General features: G+C 49.8%; 1 protein-coding gene across 6 annotated transcripts in view; it reads right to left on the bottom strand.

Moving 5' to 3' along the window:
• Positions 1 to 10,796: 10,796 nt before the first annotated feature.
• Positions 10,797 to 21,890, bottom strand: part of IKZF1 (IKAROS family zinc finger 1) — a 94,093-nt gene continuing 82,999 nt past the window's right edge. For all 6 annotated transcript variants that reach the window (XM_080818585.1, XM_080818586.1, XM_080818583.1 and 3 more), the window contains one exon: positions 10,797 to 13,009. In XM_080818585.1, the coding sequence (XP_080674711.1) occupies positions 12,303 to 13,009 (707 nt within the window). In that variant the 3' untranslated portion in view covers positions 10,797 to 12,302. The remainder of the gene's footprint in view (positions 13,010 to 21,890) is intronic.

The raw sequence follows: 21,890 nt of genomic DNA, 5'->3' as shown, positions 1-21,890 counted from the left end.
GCAACAGCACCGTGCCTGGTATCCAGGACCAGCTCAGCACATTTCTCTCTTTCTTTTGTTTTCCTCAAGTGTTTTATGGTTGGTCTAGTGGTGTTTTTCACCAAGGCCTGAACCAGGAAATAAATACTGAAATGGTGCGTTGCTCCTTTTCAAATGTCAACACAGGCGCACAGCACCTCAACGTGTTTGGAATCATCCAGGTCCAACATCAGGTCCTACGTCGCAATGTCGAGTGGAACCATGGCTGAGAAGGCGAGTGCCGTGCCTCTTTTTTTCCTGCCATAAGGAGAATGAGACACTCCCAATCCCACCTCTGAAATGCTCCAGCGACACCCTGCTGGCGGCAGAAGACGTGTCCCTGAAGCAATTCCCCTCTCACAGAAAGATCGACTTCCAGAAGGCAGGGGACAACTCCTACAAGCACCCTCAGTTTCACAGAGCACTTGGGGGGGGGGACACCCTCTGGGGCCGGGGCCTGTGTTCTCACCCTGGCTTCACTTCTGGATGAGGACGTCGACCAAGTCATGGAACCACACCAAGGTCTTCACCCATGACCCCGGACGCTAGAGACAACCAAGCAGGGAGACAGGAAGAAGAGGAGAAGCACACAGAGCCGCCAGCACAGGGCCTGGCACCACAGGGATAGCCTTGTTGGGCAGTGGTCCAGACCTCAGTACTGGGGCATGGCTGGAGGGCTGTTCCTAGACCAGGGACAGGCTGCGAGCTGTTCACTACATCCTCCTACAGCAACTTGTATGCTGACAATAAAAAAGGGGTGGTGGGGATTTGGGGGCATTAAATCCATTGGTGGGAATCTGGATTAAAGAACCTATATTCCATTCTTCCTAGAGCCTTTGTTTTTAAGATTTTATTTATTTATTTGAGAGAGAGAGAGAGAGGAAGCACAAGCAAGGAGAGCGGCGGGCAGAGTGAGAAGGAGAAGCAGACTCCATACTGAGCAGGGAGCCCCATGCAGGACTCGATCCCAGGATCCTGGGATCATGACCTGAGCTGAAGGCAGATGCTTCACTGACTGTGCCACATAGAGGTCCCTCTTGGAACCTTTCAGATGCTACCATACAGCATAACTCTCTGAGAGGGGGCAGGGGTGTATGGCTTTTCCCAAAACACTCTGTTCCATTCTTCTTTTTGTATTATGCATAATGGGCTGTAGGAAGTATGCTCAAGGGTGACTCTCTGTGACCTTGAAAAAGTCACTTTGCTTCCCTGGCCTTAGTTTCACTACCTGAAACTGGTGCTCACACCCACCTCTGCCCTTCCTCCCCGGCAGCCTGGCAGTTCCGGAATCACACCAGGGCTCGTTTCCACTCCACTCTGGGCCCTGTTCAGCTTTGGTGCTGAGAGGATGCTTCTGGAGCTAAACATGGTTCCCCCTCCTGCTTATCCCCCACCCCACGGTGGGGCTAGCTGGAGGCCACAGACCCAGAAAGCCATGCCAGGACACTCTCGCCAAACTCTGGACCCAGGCTTTCCTCAAACACCACTTCCACACTCGAGCCTCTGTACCTGTATGCGTGCTGTCCTTTTGCCTTGAATTTTTTCGCTGCCTTTCTTCACTCCAATAACCCCTTCTGTCTTGCAGGGTCCTTGTGTCCTTGTTGATTTTCTGCCTGCTGGATCTGACCGGTTCTGAGAGCCTCTGACTGCAAGCGTGGGCTCATCTCTTCCCCCTTGCGTGTCTATCAGTTCGGCTGATACTGTGATGCTCTGTTAAGCCCACACATATACAGGCTTGCTACATCTTCTTGAAGAATAGACCCCTTTATCATTAGGTAAGGCCCCTCTTTGTCCCTGATAACTGTCCTTGCTCTGAAGTCAGTTCTGTCTAAAAGCTTAATACAGCTACTCCTGCTTTCTTTGGATTAGTGCTAACACGATGTCTTTCTCCACATTTTTCTTTTTAGCTTACATATCTTTATATCTAAACGGGAATTCTTGCAGACAACATATAGTGGGGCTTGTTTGTGGGTCCACTCTGATAATCTCTGTGCTTTAATTGGTGCCTTTGTTTTTTTTTTTTTTTAAAGATTTTATTTATTTATTTTGGGAGAGAGTGAGAGAACTCGCACATGGCGGAAGGGGCGGAGCGGGGAGAATCTCAAGCAGACTCCCTGCTGAGCACAGAGCCCACGGCAGGGCTTGATCCCAGGACCCTGAGATCATGACCTGAGCCAAAATCAAGAGTCAGCTGTTTAACCGACAGCACCACCCCAGGGGCCCCTTTAATTGTTGCATTTAGACAAATCGCACTTTAAGTATTGATACAATTGGGTTAGTGTCCACTACATTCTTACTCTTTCCATTTATTGGCTCCTTTCTTCTTTCCTTCCTTCCTTCCATCTGTCCATCTGTCACTTCCTTTTTTGTCTTCCACTCATTCTGTCTTCTCTGGTTTTGACTGGATACTTTGCATGACTCTGCCTCTCTTCTCTGCCTTTGTCTCTCAAGATTTGACTGAGCTGCCCTTGTTCCAGGGGATCCAGGCAGACCCGCCCTCCCTGCTTCTCAGCCCCCCTTGCTCACAGCAGCTTCTGCTCGGGACCGTTCAGTCTGTCCCCTGGATGGGACCCTTTACAAGGGCCCAAATGCTAGGATGCAAGACAGGACCCTCCTGGAAAGACTCAGGGACCCCAGGAGCCTGGGCCCTGGGTCTCATTGTCTTGTGCCTGTCTCCAGGGAGAATGACAATGGCCCTGAAGCAAGTGGAAAGATGAGAAGGGGCTCCAGAGAAGGGGCTCCAGGAAGAGGAGTCATGGGGTGGGGATCAGGTCACCATCTAGGGCAAGATAAGACCTCAAGGAGCCCAGGAAGCAGAACAGAAGGCCCATTCCACATATCACACAGAATTCTTAGAACTGTGAGTGCCTGACTTTGTTTGCTGTTGGAGGTTTAGGGATGATGGCAGCAGCACGTCTGCCCTCCAGAAGCTCACCATCTGATGGAAGAGGTGGACACTTGACACACAGCATCGTGAGAGCCCCCGGCATGGACTTAGCCAAGGACTTCAGGAGCACAGAGACCTGGTCTTGAGAGAGTTCCAAAAACCAGCTCAGCACAATGAGCTCAGGCTTGTTGAATGACTAGTTCAGTAGCGGTGAGGCTGGAGGGAACCACATGGAGTCACGTGGTGGTCCGGCTGGATGCCATTCTGGAGGAAGTGGACTTGAAGCCTGACCAGGCTCCCTGACCTCTCAGGGCTGCAGTGCTGGGGGCAGACCTCCCAAACTCACACTGGATATAAACATGCAACTGATTTCCCACTGGGCGGCACACTCGCGGTTTTGAAATGGCATCCACATGCTTTCAGGGATAGGATCTGGGTGTGGGCAGGGGGGACCCACAGCCGGTCTTGTGAGTGGCAGCACCCAGAGGGAGGAGGCCCTGAAAGGGGAATCAGATGAGGGCCCCAAAACCACAGGCCCTCCTTGCTGTGGGGCCTGGCCTGCCCTCGCCCACAGGAAGCAGGAGGGAGATGTGATGAGGAAGCTGCCACAGGTGCCGGGTGGGCTGAGATGCCCCAGAGGTGAGGCCACCCCGGCGTAGCGGCCAGCAGGACTCTGGAGAGTCTGGGCCCACCCTGCTGTGTGTAGGTGTGGGTGCATGTGCTGGGGGACATGCAGGGAGGGGACCCCTGCGTGGGAGGCTCAGGGATGGGCAGCGCAGAAGGGAGGCCTGGAGCTGACCCACGGAGGGACAGGCAGAATATTTTGGGACAATTCACACGCTCAATGTCACATCTAGTTGGTCTGACAAAACATGGGAAAGAAGAAGTGAAATTTGTTAGCTGTACCGAGATCCATGCAGTTCACTTCAAGGGACAGTTTTGGTACCAAATTATCCTTGTTATGCAAATTTCCTCCCCAACCGGCTGGTTCCCAGTTGTGCACAGGGACCTTGGTGGTTGCATCTGCTTCCCGTCGTGCCGATTCACCGGGTAGCCACAGCCCATCTGCTCCACGGGCCAGCGCCCTGCTGCAGGGGAGGAGGGACACTTGGGAAGGCTCTTGAGCAGGGAGGGGACAAGCAAGGGGACTTCACCACAAGGTCTGTACCTGTGTCCTTAGGAAATACTGCCCGGCACTTGGCATTTTTAAAGCAGCAAGTTGTAGCCAAGGCCTGAGGCCTGTTGTAGTGCACAGGGCTCCTGGCTTCTCCTCTGCCAGACCCCAGTGGGAGTGCTCCTGGAATGTCCCTGTGGATGTCCTGGACCCTCAGGCAGTGGCTCCTTCTCTGCCCTTTCTCATTTCCACTGCTTTCTTCGACCCAGTTGTGGCCTCTCTTTCTGCACCGAGAAAATCTGGGGTGCTGCACACAGCTGACTCTCCTTTTGTGGGCTCGTCAAAGCCGCTGCCCGGTCTCCCCCTCTCCCTCCTCAGGCACACGGCACATCTGTCACTTTCCTTACCATCAGCCATCCACGTGTTGGTGATGCTCAGGTCTCGGACCTCTCCCCACAGCTCACCTGTTCTCACCAACCGGTCGCTCAGAGAAGACCAAAACCACACTCCCCCCTTCGAGCCTTCTGTGGTCTTCACGGCTCCTCTAGGATCGGAGACTGTTATTCCTGCAATGAGCAGTGGATTAAATCACCTTAAATAGATGATTATGTAGCCTATGTCCACGGAGCCCGCCTTTACCCATGGGGCTGCCGTAACAGCAGGGCACAGACTCCAGGAGCTTGGAAACAACAGAAACTGTTTCCCAGAGTTCTGGAAGCTGCACCTGTGAGATCAGAGTCGGGCGGAGGGCCCTCTTTTGGGTTGCGGCTTCACGCTGTGTCCTCACATGGGGACAGGAATATTTCTGGACCCCTTTTATGAGGGCCCTAATCCCACTTCTGAAGGCTCGGCTGGGATTTCAGCACGAGGACTTGAGGGGACAGGACCGTTCAGACCAGAGCAGGCCCCCAGCCTATCCCAGTCCTCCCGCTGACTCTGAGGATGTGGCACTTGGTACATTAAAAAAAAAAAATCCCAGGGGCGCCTGGATGGCTCAGTCAGTTAATGTCCTACTCTTGATTTCAGCTCAGGTCATGATCTTGAGGTGGTGGGACCGAGCCCCACACTGGGCTCCACACTCAGTGGGAAGTTGGCTTGAGATTCTCTTTTCCTTTCCCTCTGCCTCTCCCCCAACTAACTCACGCTCTCTCCTTCTCTCTTTAAAATAAATAAATAAATCTTAAAAAAAAAAAATCCCAAACCACTCTGTTCATGGAAATCTCACCCTAGTGGCAAGAATCCAATCCTTCTCCTCTTTGCTTCCCTCTTGTCTGGACTCCCCTCCAAGGCTAGTAGCTTGACCCTGCCAGGACATGCCTAGGTCCTCCTGTCCTCCTTTGTTCCCACTGCATCTCCCCTCCGTGCCACCAGGGGCACTGCATCTCCCCTCCGTGCCATCCCCTGTTTGGTCACCTCTTCACCCTCTTCTGGGGGCAAGAACCGAGCACACTTCCTTTAGCTCTGCTGGGCTGTGCTGCCTGCTGAGTCTCCTGTCCCCCGTCCCCACAGGGCCAGGGCTCAGTCTTCCTGGGCGTGTGGGAACTTAAATGCTGCCTGTGTCCAGGGGAACACACTGGTCTAATTCGGGGCAAAGGGTTTAGCAAGACGGCTGTGGCCATGCACTGAAGTGTGTCCTCTAATCTAGGTTGCATGGGTAACATAGCAATTTATTTTGGTTTTCCACTCTCTGATCCTCTTGTCTCTGAGTTGTTTCAGACTCCAGGGGGAAGAGAGAATCATTATTGTTCTTCCTCTCTTAAAAAAAAAAAAAATAAGTTTGGGCAGAGAAAGAGGGCTAAGATGTGCACTGTGCTGGGGGAGAAACAGGGTGGGGACTCAGCTTCGTTGGTCTGGGGGAGCTGGTCCCAGGCCTGGTGGGTGGACTCCACGCAGACCTCCAGTTCCCGAATGATCAGGAGCAGTGTTCTGGAAACTGCATTTTTAACGACCACCCAGGTGATTCTGAGCTGCATTTGAAAACCAGGGTCACAGGAGATGTCTGGAAGCACCGGCACCAGGGCAGGGGGTGGAGGACAAGGAAGCCTTGAGGCAGCTGAGGATTGGGAATTTGGGTACAGGGCAGGAGAGGCCAGAGAGAGGACAGGACTGGCTGTGAGGCAGCACTGTTATCCTCAGAGCCAAGGGACTCCACTTTCTCCTGTTAGATGGCTTGAGGGCCAGGGCGTCGGAGATAGGCAGGTAAGACCGCCACGAAGCAGGCAGAGCAAGGAACGGTGATGCTCTGGCAGGATCTCTGAGCAGGCGGTGTCTGCGCCACCTGATGCCGCTCTAGGCTCTGGTGCAGAGAAAACCCAGAGGCACCAAGCAGATCCTGGCCTGCAGAGGAACTCACGCCCCCCCCCTCCGCCCCCATCCCCAGTCTTGCACCAATCACTGGGTCCCTTGAGTTTCCTCTTGTGCCTTGCTCTGTGTTTGGAGTTGAGAAGCCATACCAAACAAAAACAAAAACAAAAACAAAAACAAAAGCACAGGACTTTTAGGAACTGCCACAGGGATTCCGTTCCTTGAGAGTCCATGCGTTTTTGATGACAATGCGTGCTTTCACCAAGGAGTCACAAAACCTCCCAGAGGTTCAATTTTGATAAAAAAAAAATGACTAATTAATTAGCAATGGGATCAGGGATCTTTGGCCTCTGGATCCGCAATCCTGGTCTTTAGCTCCCCCAATTTCACACTAACATTTAAAATATAGTGCGACTTTGGGGCGCCTGGGTGACTCAGCGGGTTAAGCCCCCGCCTTCGGCTCAGGTCATGATCTCAGGGTGCTGGGATCCAGCCACACGTCAGGCTCCTCACTCAGCTCAGTGGGAGTCTGCTTGTTCCTATGCCCCTCCCCCCTGTTCATGCTTGTTTGCTCTCTTTCTTAAATAAATAGAATCTTATATATATATATGTGTGTGTGTGTGTGTGTGTATGTATATATGTGTGCGCGCCCGTGCACGTGTGTGTGTATAGACTTGTATATTTATGGCCCTCATCGGGAACAGAAGCAAAGGGTATAAGAGCAGCAGTTTCCAGCAGGAATGATAAAATCATGCAGGAAAACTCAGCAGCAGCCCTGGGGCTCCCCGTGGAATACAGAGAGCGTGGGGGTGCTCACAGCTGCTGGGGGGGGGGGGCTGGGAACAGTAGCAGGGCATCAGGAACGCATCAGGTCTACTCGGCCTCCGGTCCTCTGCTCCTGCTGCCAGCTCTTCTCACCTTGCTGCATCCCACCTGAAATCCGGTGCTGTCCTCCTGGGGCCCACCACGCACACCTCACTGTCAACCCACAGAGGTAGACCCCCTCCGGGGCAGCCTTCCCAGAGTGGGACTCCTCATTTGGGCCCATCAGGTAGATGCACCATGGACTTGCAGGGTGTAGGGACCAGGGACGGCACAGGAACACTAAAGGTTCAGTGTCAGAGGATGAGCTGAGATAATCATTCTTAGGATTCTTGGTGAAAACCAAGAAATGGAGTTTATCGTCCTACCGATGGCTCTTGGAACTGAGACTGGAAAGCTCACTCTCACCCACTGGCCACATTTGGGGCTCCAGGATGAGACTCTGACGTGCAACTGAGAGCTGGAGACGTCTGGGAGGGATTAGTGTCAGCGATGATCTGCCTCTCGATTCCTTCAGGTTTCATTTATTAAGCTTCGTAAGGATGTGAGCTGCACGGATGCACACAGACACGTTTGTCACTCTCACCATCAAACTCATGCTTTTGAGGGACTTTCCTCCCTTCGGCTGCGCTCGGTTTATCTGTGAGTAAGTGCAGATACTCGATTCTCCGGATCTGTGATCACCGGGAAATAAGGCACAGCCATAACACGGTCGAACCGATTTCTAGTGCATCCCATCCCACCAGTCTGAGCAACACGCTCCAGGAGTGCGCTTACTGGAGGAGGCTGGACGTTTCCTCCAAAGATGCTGCCTTGTCAGGGGCTGGTTTTGAAAGTCTCCTTTGGGAACTGATGGCCGGGGCTGACGGGGGAAGAGTGCGATCTGTTTATTTCACTAGCGTTTCACCTTGCTCCGGTCAAATGTTCACCATGCAGACCTGGCCTACCCCATCTTGTTCACTAGGTGTGGACCTGAAGTCTGGTTCTCTCGCCAAAAAAGAGAGGAGCCTTCTGGCACCGCCTGGCTCTGGTCTAAGAGCGCAGCTCTGTAGGGTCATGACACGTGGCCACTGTGGTCAGCCACTGACTCCTGCGCCCCCCACAGCCGTGGACCCGCCTCCCGTGGTATTACGCAGTGGACTGGGAAGCGCGTGGGGCGCACGGATTATTGTTCGCCACCTCCGCCTGCCTCAAATCCACATTTTGAAGCCAAAGACCGGACTTCACCCCCCAAGCCCAGCGCAGCCGCGGAGAGGTCAGTGTGCCACCGAGCCACACTTCTGTGTTGTGAACAGCACCCACGCCCACGGTCACGTGGCTCCCAACCCAGGCTCAGCCGCCCCAAGGCCCGCCCCCTCCTCCGGCGGGGAGGAGTCTGCAGCTCGTGGCGGCGCCTCCCGGCCTGGACTTCACGCGAAAGGAGCAAAGTATTTGTTGCATTTATTTGTTCTATCACTACAGAAGAAGCATTTTCAAAATGTGTACAAAAGGATCCTCTATTCCTCCAGGGGGTGCGCTACCCCTTGTTCACAGCTAAACAGAAATAATTTAACATCACCAGAGAAGGCGGATGGGAAATACAAGTGCATTTTCTCATTTACAATCCTGTACACGTATTTTCCAGAATGGCAGACGAAGACCTAAAGCCGCACCGGGATGCAAGCAAATTGGACCTTGAGGATCCCCACAGACAACATTGTAAAAAAAGTGTATTAGAAAGTATTTGAAACAATATTGCATATTAATACCTGGTTACATCTGTTCACAGTGAAGGCGACCATACCCACGTGTGGATGTGCTTCTTTCTTCTGAGGCCTGTCCATCTTAAACAGATCTGACTGTGGTTCCTTTTGAAGTTAAACACACACACACACACACACACACACAGGCTGAGCTGAATGAAAGCTGACTGGATGGTAAGGACAGTTGACCCTTCCTTATTGCTGAAACTCAAAAAGTGCAGGTAAAGAGAAATACATTTGCTTCGTGATTTGTCTCTGCAAGTGCATCTGATTCCGCTTCCGTTTTGGCAAAAATACCACACTATGAGAGCTACACGGTAATCAAAACAAATCCAGAAAAAAAATCCCACAGAAATAAAAAGAAACCCCCCTTCCCCCCTCCAAAAAAACCCCCCCAAACTCACATCTCCATTAACAGTAGCTTCCTTTCTCAATGAAGATTCTAGGATTTCTTTTTGTGGACGCTTCTCGATTGGAAGTGGAACATGCCGGTCTCTGAAGTGACTGGTGCGGGGATATGCCCTTTGGTGGCAAAACAATGACACCCCAAATCTTTTTAGTGATCCTTCCAATAGGACAGCCCGTGCTCTGAGGTCTATGTCACAGAAGGGACCTGGGTGAGGAGCAGGTGTCCAGGCTTTCTGTCGAGGGAAGCTCAGTGATGGGGATGGGAGGGGAAGGGCAGTGATTTCTTACTGTAATCGACACGTTGACCCACAACTAGTGACCCTCCTAGGAGTCTTCGGTGTTTATTTTAAAGATGGGTATATAAAGCCTAGGCACCCTTCAGGACACAGTGGCTCCCAAGACACACACTCACACCATCCAACAACAGAACAGACCACAGGACATAAAGAGGTGAAGTCATGCAAAACCCTACTTTAACCAGCTAGAAGAGAAAACGTCAACAGCTTTCGGTACAGAATAGGACCACCTTTGTAACATAATTTAATTACTTGTCGCCATTCTATGGGACCTTACCTTAAACACAATAACCTCAAAGAAAAATGGTGTTACCATATAAAACCACAAGAAAAAGTGTGTAAATAGACGGTGACATCGGCTGGAAAAGGCAGTGGTGGGGGGAGGGGATGGGGAGCATTTTAGGAAAGAACATCTGTGGCCACTATTTACAATTCTGGGAAGCCACGTGGTGGGGAAAACTAACTCCTTTCCACCAAGTGGCTGTGTGGGATGGGTGGAAAAGAACAGGGCCGGTTCAACTGCCAGCAAACCGGAAATCTTCAAAGTCTCTCGCCTTGACCATGTTCGTGTGGATGAAATACCGCTTTCTCTGAGACAGCGTGTGGAATCACAGCCGTCAGCAGCCCTGTCTGTCTCTACCTGGCTCAGCACATCCAAGCGCCCGAGTCTCAATCCCTGTGACTCTGTTTCCCATTTCAAAACACCACGCTGTTTCATAAGCAAAGACAGCCGCCCCTCAAGAATGACACGTGTGGGCTCTGTCCTTTCAACAGAACTCAAACGCACACGAGAAGATTTGCTTCTGAAGAATGAGAGGGACTATTTCATTTATAGGATTTGTGGTGAGTACAAAGGAACACAGGTCAGGAGCTAGACCCCCAGCGGGGGCAATTCTTCCAGTACCCTTGCTCTTGGGAAGGGTTCCCAGACCCTCGACTGGTTTAAGCGGAGCAGGGCTTCTCAACTCGGGATGACTTGCTTCCCCAGGGGACATCTGTCAACAACTGGAGAAATTTTTGATTGCTACTGGTATCTGTTGGGTAGTGACCTGGATTGATGCTAAATATTGTGCAAGGCACAGGGGGTTCCCCCATCCCAAACAATGATCCATCCCCAAATGTCAAGGGCACTGTGACTAAGAAACCCAGATTTAGATTACATGCAGGGGTGCTTAGAGACAATTTTTCTTTTTCTTCTTTTTTTTCATGTTCACCTTGGTTCAGTTTTGGCAAAGACATGTGAACACTGGAGACTGTATGCTCTTACTTGCCTAGGTGGTTGGGGTAATTATCTTTAATGATAGGATTAACCTTGAGGGCTACCCCTTCCAGTGGGGACTGGAATCGCCAAAGACCTCAGCAGGGCTCCTGGCAACATGGGTCAGGAAGGTTCTAATTCCAGAACGACCTGCCTCTTTCCCGTCAGACCTCGCTGGTTGGTTTCCTGGTCGCTCTGCACCTTCCAAGCCCCGGATGAGAAAGGATGGTCCTATTTATGGGTGGGCACATAGGGGCTGCTCTGTCCTTACAGGGGAGTTTCAGACTGTTGCAAAGTTTGGTTTCTAACAAGTAGGTTCAGCACGTTAGCCACATCTCCTGGGCTTTGCTTGTCACAGCTCCTTGCTCTGAAAGCGACTGATCATACCGCATGCTCCTTTTATGGATTTTAGGACAAGAATAATGTAGCGTGAGGGCAGGGAAAGAGATGTACCAACAAACAAACCAGTGACATCGTTGAACTGGGGTCTAGGTTGGGCCTCGGAGGGGAAACAGGCTTCTGGCTGTCGGTGGAACCAGCCAGGGAAGGAAGGAGTGTGGAATTTGGAATAAAGCCTTGGTTTCTGAGGAATGTTACCATTTGAGAGTTTCAAAGGAATTACGGTCAGCACTTCAGGATGGATGTTGAAACTGCAGTGTCGGACTCTGGGTATGAGAGGCACGGATGTGAGAAGGCAGAGGGTGGAGGTCTGCAGATGGACCTCCAGGAGTGTGGAGCTGGGGTTCCTTCCACCTGCTGGAAAGCCAGAGAAGGCTGAGCAATGCTACAGCAGTTTGGAAACTGAGACGGAGACCACCAGGTCCTCCGACCTCTCCCTGTGCCCTTCGCCCAGGGAGTCCAGCATTGCTCCAACAATGTACTTTTTGCTCAGGCTGTGACTTACAATCACATCTTTTACAAACTGCAGGCTTCCAGACCTAGATGCACGCGATCAGACGCTCCGGCTTGGGTTTCTCGGCCCTGCTGTGTTGGGGGGCACCTGCCAGGCTGAGGACCAAGGTCTGTGCTCACTGCATCGGAAGCCACATGGGGGTGCAGGGGACGGTCAGCACAGCTCATTCCTTCCCAGGGCCTGACCTATTTTTACCAAACATTCTCTAAAAATAAGCAACGCTTTAGAGGAGGGGAATTCTAGGAAGCAGGGAGGGGGATTTCGGCTAACAGTCTATGAGCACATCTAGTAACATAGCAGTTTGGGGGCGAGGGCGGGGGTGTCCATATGTAACCTTGTCTCCAACAATAAAAATCTCGGGTTCCAAAGCAAATCAAACCCCAGCCAACCAACCGACTTTAAAAAACAAAACAAAACAAAACAAAAAAACCAGAACGAAACGGAAAACCACCTAGAAATCAAAGCACAAGGTTCTGGTCCAGTCCAGGCTGCTGGCAGGAGGGGAGGGCCTGGGCCCCACGTGCCTCTCTCCGGCCGGGCTTAGCTCATGTGGAAACGGTGCTCGCCGCGCGTGATGTGGGACGAGAACTCGTACCGGTCCTGGCTGTGGTAGCCGCACATGTTGCACTCGAAGGGGTCGCGGAAGCCGTGGCAGCCCATGTGGATGGTGTACATGACGTGGTCCAGGAAGAGCACCCGGCAGGGTTCGCACTTGTACACCTTCATGGGCTCCCCGCTCGTGCCGATCACGCGGAAGGCGTCCTGGGAGCTCTCGGAGGCCGCGCGCAGCACGTCGTAGGCCGGGTGCTCCTCCTTGATGGACAGGCCATTGCGCGCGTGCGGGTTGATGTGGTTGGTCAGGTAGATGAGGCCCCGCTGCTCCTCGTTATTGCTCTCCGTGTCCGTCGAGTCTTGGCAGCTGTTGCTCGGGGATGCCTCCCGCTCGGAGGACACCGACTTGGCCTTGGAGAGCAGCAGCAGGTTCTCCACGGCGCTGTCCTGGGCCGAGTGGTTGGACCGCGGGGGGCCCTCCGCGTGGGGCTTGTGGAGCTGGTACATGGGGTTGATGACCGGCACCACCTCCGAGCTGCCCGGGGGCGTCTGCACCAGCGGGCGCAGGGACTCTGCCCCCAGGTAGCTGATGGCGTTGTTGATGGCTTGGTCCATCACGTGGGTCTGCATCATCTCATTCTCTTTCTCGTAGCTGGCGCTGCTGTCATAGGGCATGTCCGACAGGCACTTGTCCCCTGTGGGAGGCAGGTGACAGTCAGTGAGGCCAGATTAGCTCTGTGCATGACAGCGACAGCTGAAATCGACATGGGTGGGGGGAGGAGCCGGGACACCCCACCTCAGAGCGTCCCAGTCCTCCCGCAGAGGACAAGCCGCACAGTCACCTCCCAGATGGGGAAGGTGGCGATATCCCTGCCTGTGGTCACCCAGCAGAGGGACCTGCCCAGGGTCTACACTTAAACAGAACTGACCGGACAAATGAATCCCTGAACCAGAGTGAACGGGGGTCAGTATAAACAGCACACCTTCCAACCGAATGCTCACCCACTCCCAGCGTCTCTTCCTCTGGAGGGTATAACTGGGCGTTACTACATTTAATTAAGATTAATATTTAAACGATGTACTTTCAATAGGGCATTCCAAGTGATTTGCTGTAACTAGTGAATCTCTCATAAATTTAATCAAAGTACATTAGTGTATAATTATTCACGACAGAATGCGATGTAGTTATTTAACACAGTACTAGATGGGGGCACCTGGGTGATCAGTTGGTTAAGCGTCTGACTCTTGATTTATGCTCACGTCACAAGCCCAGGGTCGTGGGACAGAGTCCCATGACGTTGGGCTCCACAGTGGATGTGGATCCTGCTTAGGATTCTCTCTCTCCCTTTTCCTCTGCCCCTCCACCCCTGCTTGCAATCTCCCCCTCCCAAATAAATGAATAAATAAATAGATAAATAAATAAAATAGTATTACATGATAGAATTTTAAATTCAGGGGTGCCTGCATTAAGCCACTGCCTTTGGCTCAGGTCATAATCTCAGGGTCCTGGGATCAAGCCCCGCATGGGGCTCCCTGCTCAGTGGGGAGCCTGCGTTAACCCCCCCCCGCCTGCCTCTCTGCCTACTTGTAATCTCTCTCTCTGTCAAATAAATAAAGTCTTAAAAAAAAGAATTTTAAATTCATAACTTTAATACTCAGAATAAAATTTAGTCAAAAGATATGATTGACATTAAAGTTTACTGAAAGCTGAGTTTGGGCTCTGAGAGTAAAAAGATGCTCAGGGTCCACTGCCCACACCCTCCCCACTTCCCGCTCCACTGACCTTTCCATCATTGGCAGCACCAGAGCCACGTGCCACAGAGGTATGTGTGGGGAGGCTGGGGGCAAACCAAGGAAGCTCAGGGGAGAAGGTGCCATTCATCTGATCTTTCCAAAAATTACCAAGCACGAACGGTGCTCAAGGGACCACTGCCGAGGACTCTCGGCATGCGAGCTTCACCTCAAGAAACTTCTGGTCTGACAGCAGGGTATGCAGCTGTAGGCAAGCTTGCCGCTTGGGAATGGTGAGCCCTGAGACCAGCTCTGGCTGCTGAGTAAATATTTTCATCAAGATGCGCCTTCTTGGGGCATCTGGGTGGCTCAGTCATTAAGCATCCGCCTTCGGCTCAGGTCATGATCCCAGGGTCCTGCTCAGTGGGAAGCCTGCTTCTCCCTCTCCCACTCCCCCTGCTTGTGTTCCTTCTCTCACTGTCTTTCTCTCTGTCAAATAAATAAATAAAATCTTTAAAAAAAATGCACCTTCTTGGAATATTGGTTATAGGTTCAGTATGAAACCAGGGCTTAATTAGCAAATTCCCTAACTGTTTGCACTTTACTGTCAGGACTACTGGTTTGCTTTCCTTTTCAGGGCTGGTTTATGAAACAACAAAGCCCCCGAGGCACTCATGAATTGTTTACGTTTTACCCCTTACTCTGTTTCTTTTCTTCCTCTAACACATCTTCATTGAGCACTGACTATCTCCTGGACCAGAGAGGAGGGACAGACAGGTGAGCTTGGAAAAAAGGTCCCCATCCCTAGCAGCACACAGCTAACAGGGGGCTCAGATATTAAGACAGGGCTGCACGAACAGCGTGCCCCAGGCTGTGAAGTTCGATGAAGAAAACAGAAGGCTTGTGTCACACGGGCTTCTGACCTAGGAAGAGCCAGCCAGACGAGTGGGGCTTGCGTCCCACACTGGGAGGAGAAAGGGGAAAGCAAGGGCAGAGGGAGCCTGGAGCTTCGGAGGGACAGAGTAGGTGGTAGGGCCAGAGCCTGGGTGCAGGGCCAGGTGGAAATGGCATCTAGCCAGACGATGGGACTAGACTGAGGGGAAGCTTCTGTCCGGGGGAGAATGGGGAGCCCCTGAAGGATCTGAAGGAAGTGCCCTTCTGGGTAACGGGCAGAAGAACAGGTTGAGTGACGCAAAGGTAAGTGACCTTAGGCTCTCCCAAGACTCCAGGTAAGGGCCTCTGGTGAGGGTGTGGCACTGGAGGGTCCCCACACTGCCCACATGGACACCTGACATCAAGGTCTCTTGTTAGCTCTTAGCAGCAGGGGAACAAACTCCCTGGTAGTTCAAAACTTACAAACGAACCCTTTTAGAAAAATGTTTCTGACCACTGATAATGGTCCAGGGTTTGGCCCCATCGTGCTACAAAGTGTCTTTTGGTCTCATGTCTTGCTTGCAGAGGAGATTTATCATGAAACGGCTCAGCCTGCGTTCATTCTAATCTACTGGTGGTCAGGAGGGGCACATGCCCTGATAGTGGAACAGTGCGATCCTCAGATTACAGAGAGGAAAACTTGCTGCTGGCCAGTCACACCGCTGCAGAAATGGAACAGAACGGATGGACTCTCTCCACGAGGTGGACGGCAGGGAACACAGAGGTGGTGTTTCTCTTCATTAAGAGTTCAAAGAAGTAGTTCGATAGCATTACTAACACCACAGAGTTCTCCCCGTGCTGGTGCTGAGGTGGTAAATATCTTGTTGCTCTAACCCCAGAACGGACGGTTTTTAGGGACCCTGGTAAGGACAAGATGAGGCACAGACTTTGAGGCTGATTTAGGTACGTATCAAAGCATTTATAGCCCCACCAAAAATGGTGGTTTCCCAGCCAGTCATCCTGCGTCTCCTCAAAGTCGTGATTCCCTGGTTTCCCAAGTAACCATTAAAATCCATTGTTTTTAAAACTTGGTCTCAACAACAAATGGAGAAGAAAATCCATATATTGCAGATTACTGTGGCATATTGAAACCCACAGAATTTCTCTTCCCCAATACTCCACAAAGCGAGAAAAATAAAAACCCACACAGTTCACTTTGGCAGTCAACTAAATAAGAGAATGGGTTCTAATGAAATAGTTTAAAAAAAAATCAAGGACCAAGGAAAGGCAATTCTGTCCTGAGACATATGGTAAAAGGTGGCTGCAGGTCTGACTTCTAAAAACCTTAAGTATGAGTCAACAAAATCCTCAGCATTCTCCCTAATCTCCTCATATTTGTAGAGGACCAATTCAAATAAACATCTTCCTCCACTTCTGACAAAAAAAAACAAAAAAAAAACAAAAAAAAAACAGTGAAAAACCTCTTGCTAGCAAGAACCAGGTGGGACAGGACAGGTGAGCAGTGAAGTTGGCTCTCTTGATAGGAGTCATGTCCTCTATGAGGGGAAATGGCCTGAAGCTTCTGGTGTCCCCTTGTGGGGCTGGGAACCACTCTCTAGCCAAGTGCAATGAAAACCAGTTCGGGACATTTAACCAAATCTCAGAATGAGGGAGAGAGAGCAGAGAGAAAGTCTTTTAACAAAGACCGCACTTTGCCTCACCTGAACTCCCCGCTCCACCCCATCCTTGGCATTCTTTCAGGATTTAGAAAATTCGATAGCTCTCACAGGAAAAGAAAAAAAAGTCTCACATACAGTGGGAAGAATGTCGAAATGTCAATCAGGTTATATCAGCCCAAGCAGAATAGCAAGATGAAAAGAAATGCCATGGTTACAATGAAAATATTTTCTAGCAATACAAGAGAGGAAAGGAAGTAAAACAGACCAATAAGCCCATCCTAGGAAAAAAGCTTAATTCAAGGAAGAGAGGTATCTCATAATTACTTTGTGACATGGACTCCATAAAAACAAGTACTGAAAGACGGCATGCTAAAACAACAGAATGAGATGAAAAAAGGAGATGTCAGGTCTCGGGAAACATAATGAGGTCCCCAAAAGTTTTATTACAGAATGAATCCATAGATTTAAAAGCAGTGAGTAACAGAACATAAGCTACTAAAAGTGGAATGATTGACATAAAGGAAAAACACAAGATAATAAGTGTGAATGAATGTGAAAAAAGACCAAAAAAAAAAAAAAAAAACCTTAAGGAAATGCTAACAGATATGGAAGACAAATTATCCAACACAGGACAACTGGTATCCTTCACAGAGATTACAACAGATGGAACAAAAAATTCTCTAAGGAAAAAAAATTTCTCAGAAATAGAGAGAGAAAAAGGGATTCCCCATATTAAAATGGCAGGAAATTTTTTTTCAGAATACAAAATACCAAGACACATTCTAGTGAGGCTATTTAACTCTAAGGTTAAAGAAAGAACTCTTCAAGCATTCAGAAAGAAAATGGAAATCACCTTTCAGAAAAAAATATCAGATTGGCCTTAGAGATCTGCACAGCAACATTCAAAAAGCAATGCCATCATGGCACCACACACTCTTGTCAAGATAGAACGGCAGCAGGTAGACAACCTTGAACACAAAACAACCGTGGAAATAGAACACCTATAGTGCCTTCATTTTCTTTTTTATTTTTTAAGATTTTTAAAATTTATTCGTCAGAGTGAATGAGAGCACACAAGCAGGGGGAGTGCCAGAGGGAGGAGCAGACTCCCCACTGAGTGCAAAGTCCAACATGGGGACCCTGAGATCATGACCTGGGCCAAAGGCCAATGCTTAACTGACTGAGCCACCCGGGGGCTCCTTATAAACCCTTTCATATTAAATCCAATCAGTTATGAGATTAATCAAAATAAATAGAAATGGCAGTAAAAGGACTGAGTCTAAGCCTTGAATCTATTTAAATATAGAATTAACAATAAGTAGCTAGACTTCCAGGAGTATTAGGATTATGGAACAGAATGTGACTATTAGGAAGCAGGACCATGTAAAAATAATGTAACTGAACACAGTGGAATAAAATCATGTCCTTATTTCCCAAAGCTACAGGTCAGTACATACTGCCTAAATGAAACAAATAGATTAAAACACTGATTTGAAGGTCTTCACATTTTAAATAAAATAGTATATCTTTCTAATCTTGGAAAAATCTTTTAAATAATATCTTTTATGAGAAAATATTTATTTGAAGATCAGCCATGCCTTCAGTTTTGTTTTTTGTTTACCTCTTAAATTTAAGACAGTTACAGAAGTGATACTTTCATTTTGAAAGGGCATCTGTAATACGATAGAATCTTTACATTTATTTCACACCTATCAATCCACCTGTTTGTCATCTAGCCCCTCACGTACATATATATGGATAGAAAGATATTTAGAATAATGCTCGGCTACTCTTAATACTGGCAATTTCTGGATTTTGGGGTTCGGGGGTGATTCTAAAACATTCATCTTTCTATTAAAATTCCTTATATTCACCATGTGTCATTTTAATAATGCAACAGGGTTGTGTTTTTCATCTCAAAAAAAAAAAAAAAAAAAGAAAGAAACTATACCAAGATAATTATAATGGATAGCAGGAATATTGATCATTGTTATTCTCCCCTATCTCCTCTTCTGTATTTAAAAAGCTTTCTCAGGGTGCTTGGGTGGCTCAGTCAGTTAAGCACCCAACTCTTAATTTCAGTGCAGGTCATGATCTTAGGGTCATGAGGTCAAGTCCCACGTTGGGCTCTGGGCTCATCATAGAATCTGCTTGAGATTCTCTCTCCCCTCTCCCTCTGCCCCACCCCTCCTCTCTAACAACAACAAGAAACAACACTTTCTCCGTGTAATCACCCAACAGACTAAGAACAATGAGTAGCATTGTTACGTAACATTATTATCCCCTTTGTGATGGGCTTCATTGATCCAGTGATCTCAGAGGATAAGATCTTTGATGACATAATTGGTGAATTGGTGAGGAATGTTGCCAGCAGAATCAATACCTACTTATAGTCATGCCAACGTTCAAGGTAAAAATTTTAATCATAGATCACGTATCGATTAAACAAAATTATAGACCATTCTGAGCAATGTACCACAGGAAAATAAGGTCACCTTACATTTTTTAAGTGCTTTCTCAAGTTGAGAGCAGTGCCACACCCATTGTCCCTTTTGATCTTCAGAATAGCACTGGGAAGGATGCAGGGCAGGAGGCATCACACCCATTTCACAGAGGGGGACACTGAGTCCAGTGACATGCTCAAGATCACCAGCCAGTCATAGCTGGAGCTGGACCTGAACTCAGGTCTCTTGAATGCAGACCTGGAGCCTTTCAAGAGCACCACCCCTGGCCCGTGTGTGTGATCATTTATGAAAACAGGTGCGCACCTACACACTTTCTAAAGTTATATAAAGGATAAAATCAGCATCTAGAAGTTAAGAAGGACCCTAAGGGATCCTTCTTTCCTTTTCTTTCGCTCCCTCCTTCCTTCCCTTCCCTCCTTCCTTCCCTCCTTCCTTCCTTTCTTCCCTCCTTTCTTTCTCTCTCTCTCCCTCCCTCCCATCCTCCCTTCTTTCTTTTTTTTTTTTTTAATTCTTTTTATTTTAGTGATGGAGAAGCTGTGACAAGTCAGAAGCGGTTGATTGAAATCCCATCACAATGAAGTGAGGACAAGCTGGGCATTTGGGTGTATTATTTTATAGATAACTTATCAATCACCAAATTCTTGGGGAAACACCTAAGAGAACATGCAGCCACTCCTGAGCCCTTTGTTCCAATCTCCATGCTTCTCTCCTTGTCCTACTGTTCCCATCACACCTCTCCTGGGTCCCCCTCTCCCCCGAGGACTTCTTGCTAACCCTGGCTTGGCTTGATTAGAATTTTTGTTTTGTTGTTGTTGTTGTTTGTTTGTTTTGAACACAGCAGCATCTGAATCTGAAGATAATACCCAACTCACAGCCTCCTCCCAGGTGGCTACAGGAGAGGTTCACAGGTAGTCTCATTTGGTTGGAAGCCTCCAAAAGCTAATATGAGTTGCAAAGATTCATTGATAAAATCCTCAGCAGGACTTGTCCAATTTCCCAACGTGAAGGAGAAGTCGTGCCCGGCTTCTCAAAGTCAGTGACCACTAACAACCCTCGGGCGCATTTGTTACTGGGTCTTTGCTCCACCTCCTCTCCTGGTTACCTGGCCCTCTGCCTCACCTGCCGCCTGCTGACCTCTGCACCCCGCCCACCGTGCACTGCGCCCTGTCCACTGCTCACCACCTCTGAGTGCTAGTTCGCACCTAGACCAGGGCCACTTGAAATCCCAGCACAACAGCCTGTTCTGTGCTCAGGACCTTGCTTCTTCTCTGCTCAGGAAATGCAGGGTCTCCCTCATTCCCACAGTCTAAGCCTGCATATTTATGTGGGTGACGCTCCACACGGTGTCTCCAGCCAGTGGCTTTTAAAAGATTTTTAAACTGGATCCTTCTTTCCCCCAACTCTCCCACCCCCCCAAGCTGTGATAAGCCTCTAAAATCTGATCCAAACGGAGGCTTCAGTGCAAAAGGGAGGCTGGAGCCCCAAGAACGTGGCCTCTCCTTTGTCCTCCCTGCTTCCTGCTGTCCCATCCGTCCTCTGGAACCCCAGGTCGCATTAGCCATTAACCCCATTATAGACCCACCCTCTCCCAACACACGTCTCCCAGGCTCCCATGTGGCCTTGACCTCAGAAAGCCCTTGAAGATGAGCAGATCAAAACCAGAACTCTGTCTTTTTCCAGAAAGCGGCTTTATCGTTTCTGTACATGGCCCCCTCCTCTACTAGAACTGCAGTGACTCACGGCTTCCAGCCCCCCAGTCCCTGCCCTGACCCCCAACGCCTGTCACCAAACTCCTCTGCTCCGCTTCCTCCTCCTTCCCTGCCACCACTGACTCTCCTTTTCCAGTCACCTTCTGGCGCTTGTGGTCTTGTTTTCTAAGATGTGGTTCCCATTAAAATTGTGCCAGTGCTTTTTCCTGCCTCCTGCGTTAAGGAGACATTTCCCACCTCAGCATTCAAGGGCCACTGATTCTGTGGCCAGAGCTCACTGGGACTTAATTTTCTTGCTTCCCTGAGAGCACGTGAATTATCTCGCAACACACCCTGCTCCTCAGTCGGGTCCCCCACGACCCGCCCCCGCTCCAGCCCATACAACTGGTGTCACCACGTCCCCGTACTTTCACGTCTGTGTGGAATCCTGTCCCTGTCTTCCACTATTAATAATGTGCTGAAATCCTAGTTCCCCATCAAGGTCACTACCAGCTTCATGAAATTTTACTAATCATCGTGTTTCCTGACAATGACCCTCCCCCACAGTCCTCCTTCCTGCACGTGACCCTCCTCCAGGGTCCTCTTTCCTGACAATCACCCTCCGTCACGGTCCTCTCTCCTGACCATGACAGCAACCCCCCACGGTCCTCTTTCCTGACCATGACTTTCCCCCACGGTCCTCTTTCTTGACCATGACCCACCCCCCCTCCACGATCCTCTTTCCTGACCATGACCCTCCCCCAAGGTCCTCTTTCCCGATAATGACCCTCCCCCATGGTCCTTTTTCATGCACATGACCTTTCCCCTAGCATTCTCTTTCCACATTATCCTACTGATAATAGTTGACCTTTACACTGAGGGTTTCTAAATGTTCTCACATCCTTGGTGTTAATTTATGTTCCCAAAGCCACGGGAGTTACATAAAGAATGGAATCAGGGCTTGGAGAGGTCAAGTAATGTCGCCCAGGTGACAGCATTAACACGTGGCTGTGTGCTGACACCCTCAGGTTGGGCCCCGAGCTGAGGGCATTTCCACTCTACACCGAGCTAATCATTCTTCCTGCATTTGGAGTGTGTGGCCTGATGAGGGCTGCTGGTGCCTCTACTGTCTACACTGGA

This window comes from Martes martes (assembly GCF_963455335.1).
Source record: "Martes martes genome assembly, chromosome: 11".
NCBI classification, from domain to species: domain Eukaryota; kingdom Metazoa; phylum Chordata; class Mammalia; order Carnivora; family Mustelidae; genus Martes; species Martes martes.
The sequence above is the reverse complement of the archived record's forward strand: the minus strand, read 5'-3'. Positions and strand labels throughout refer to the sequence as shown.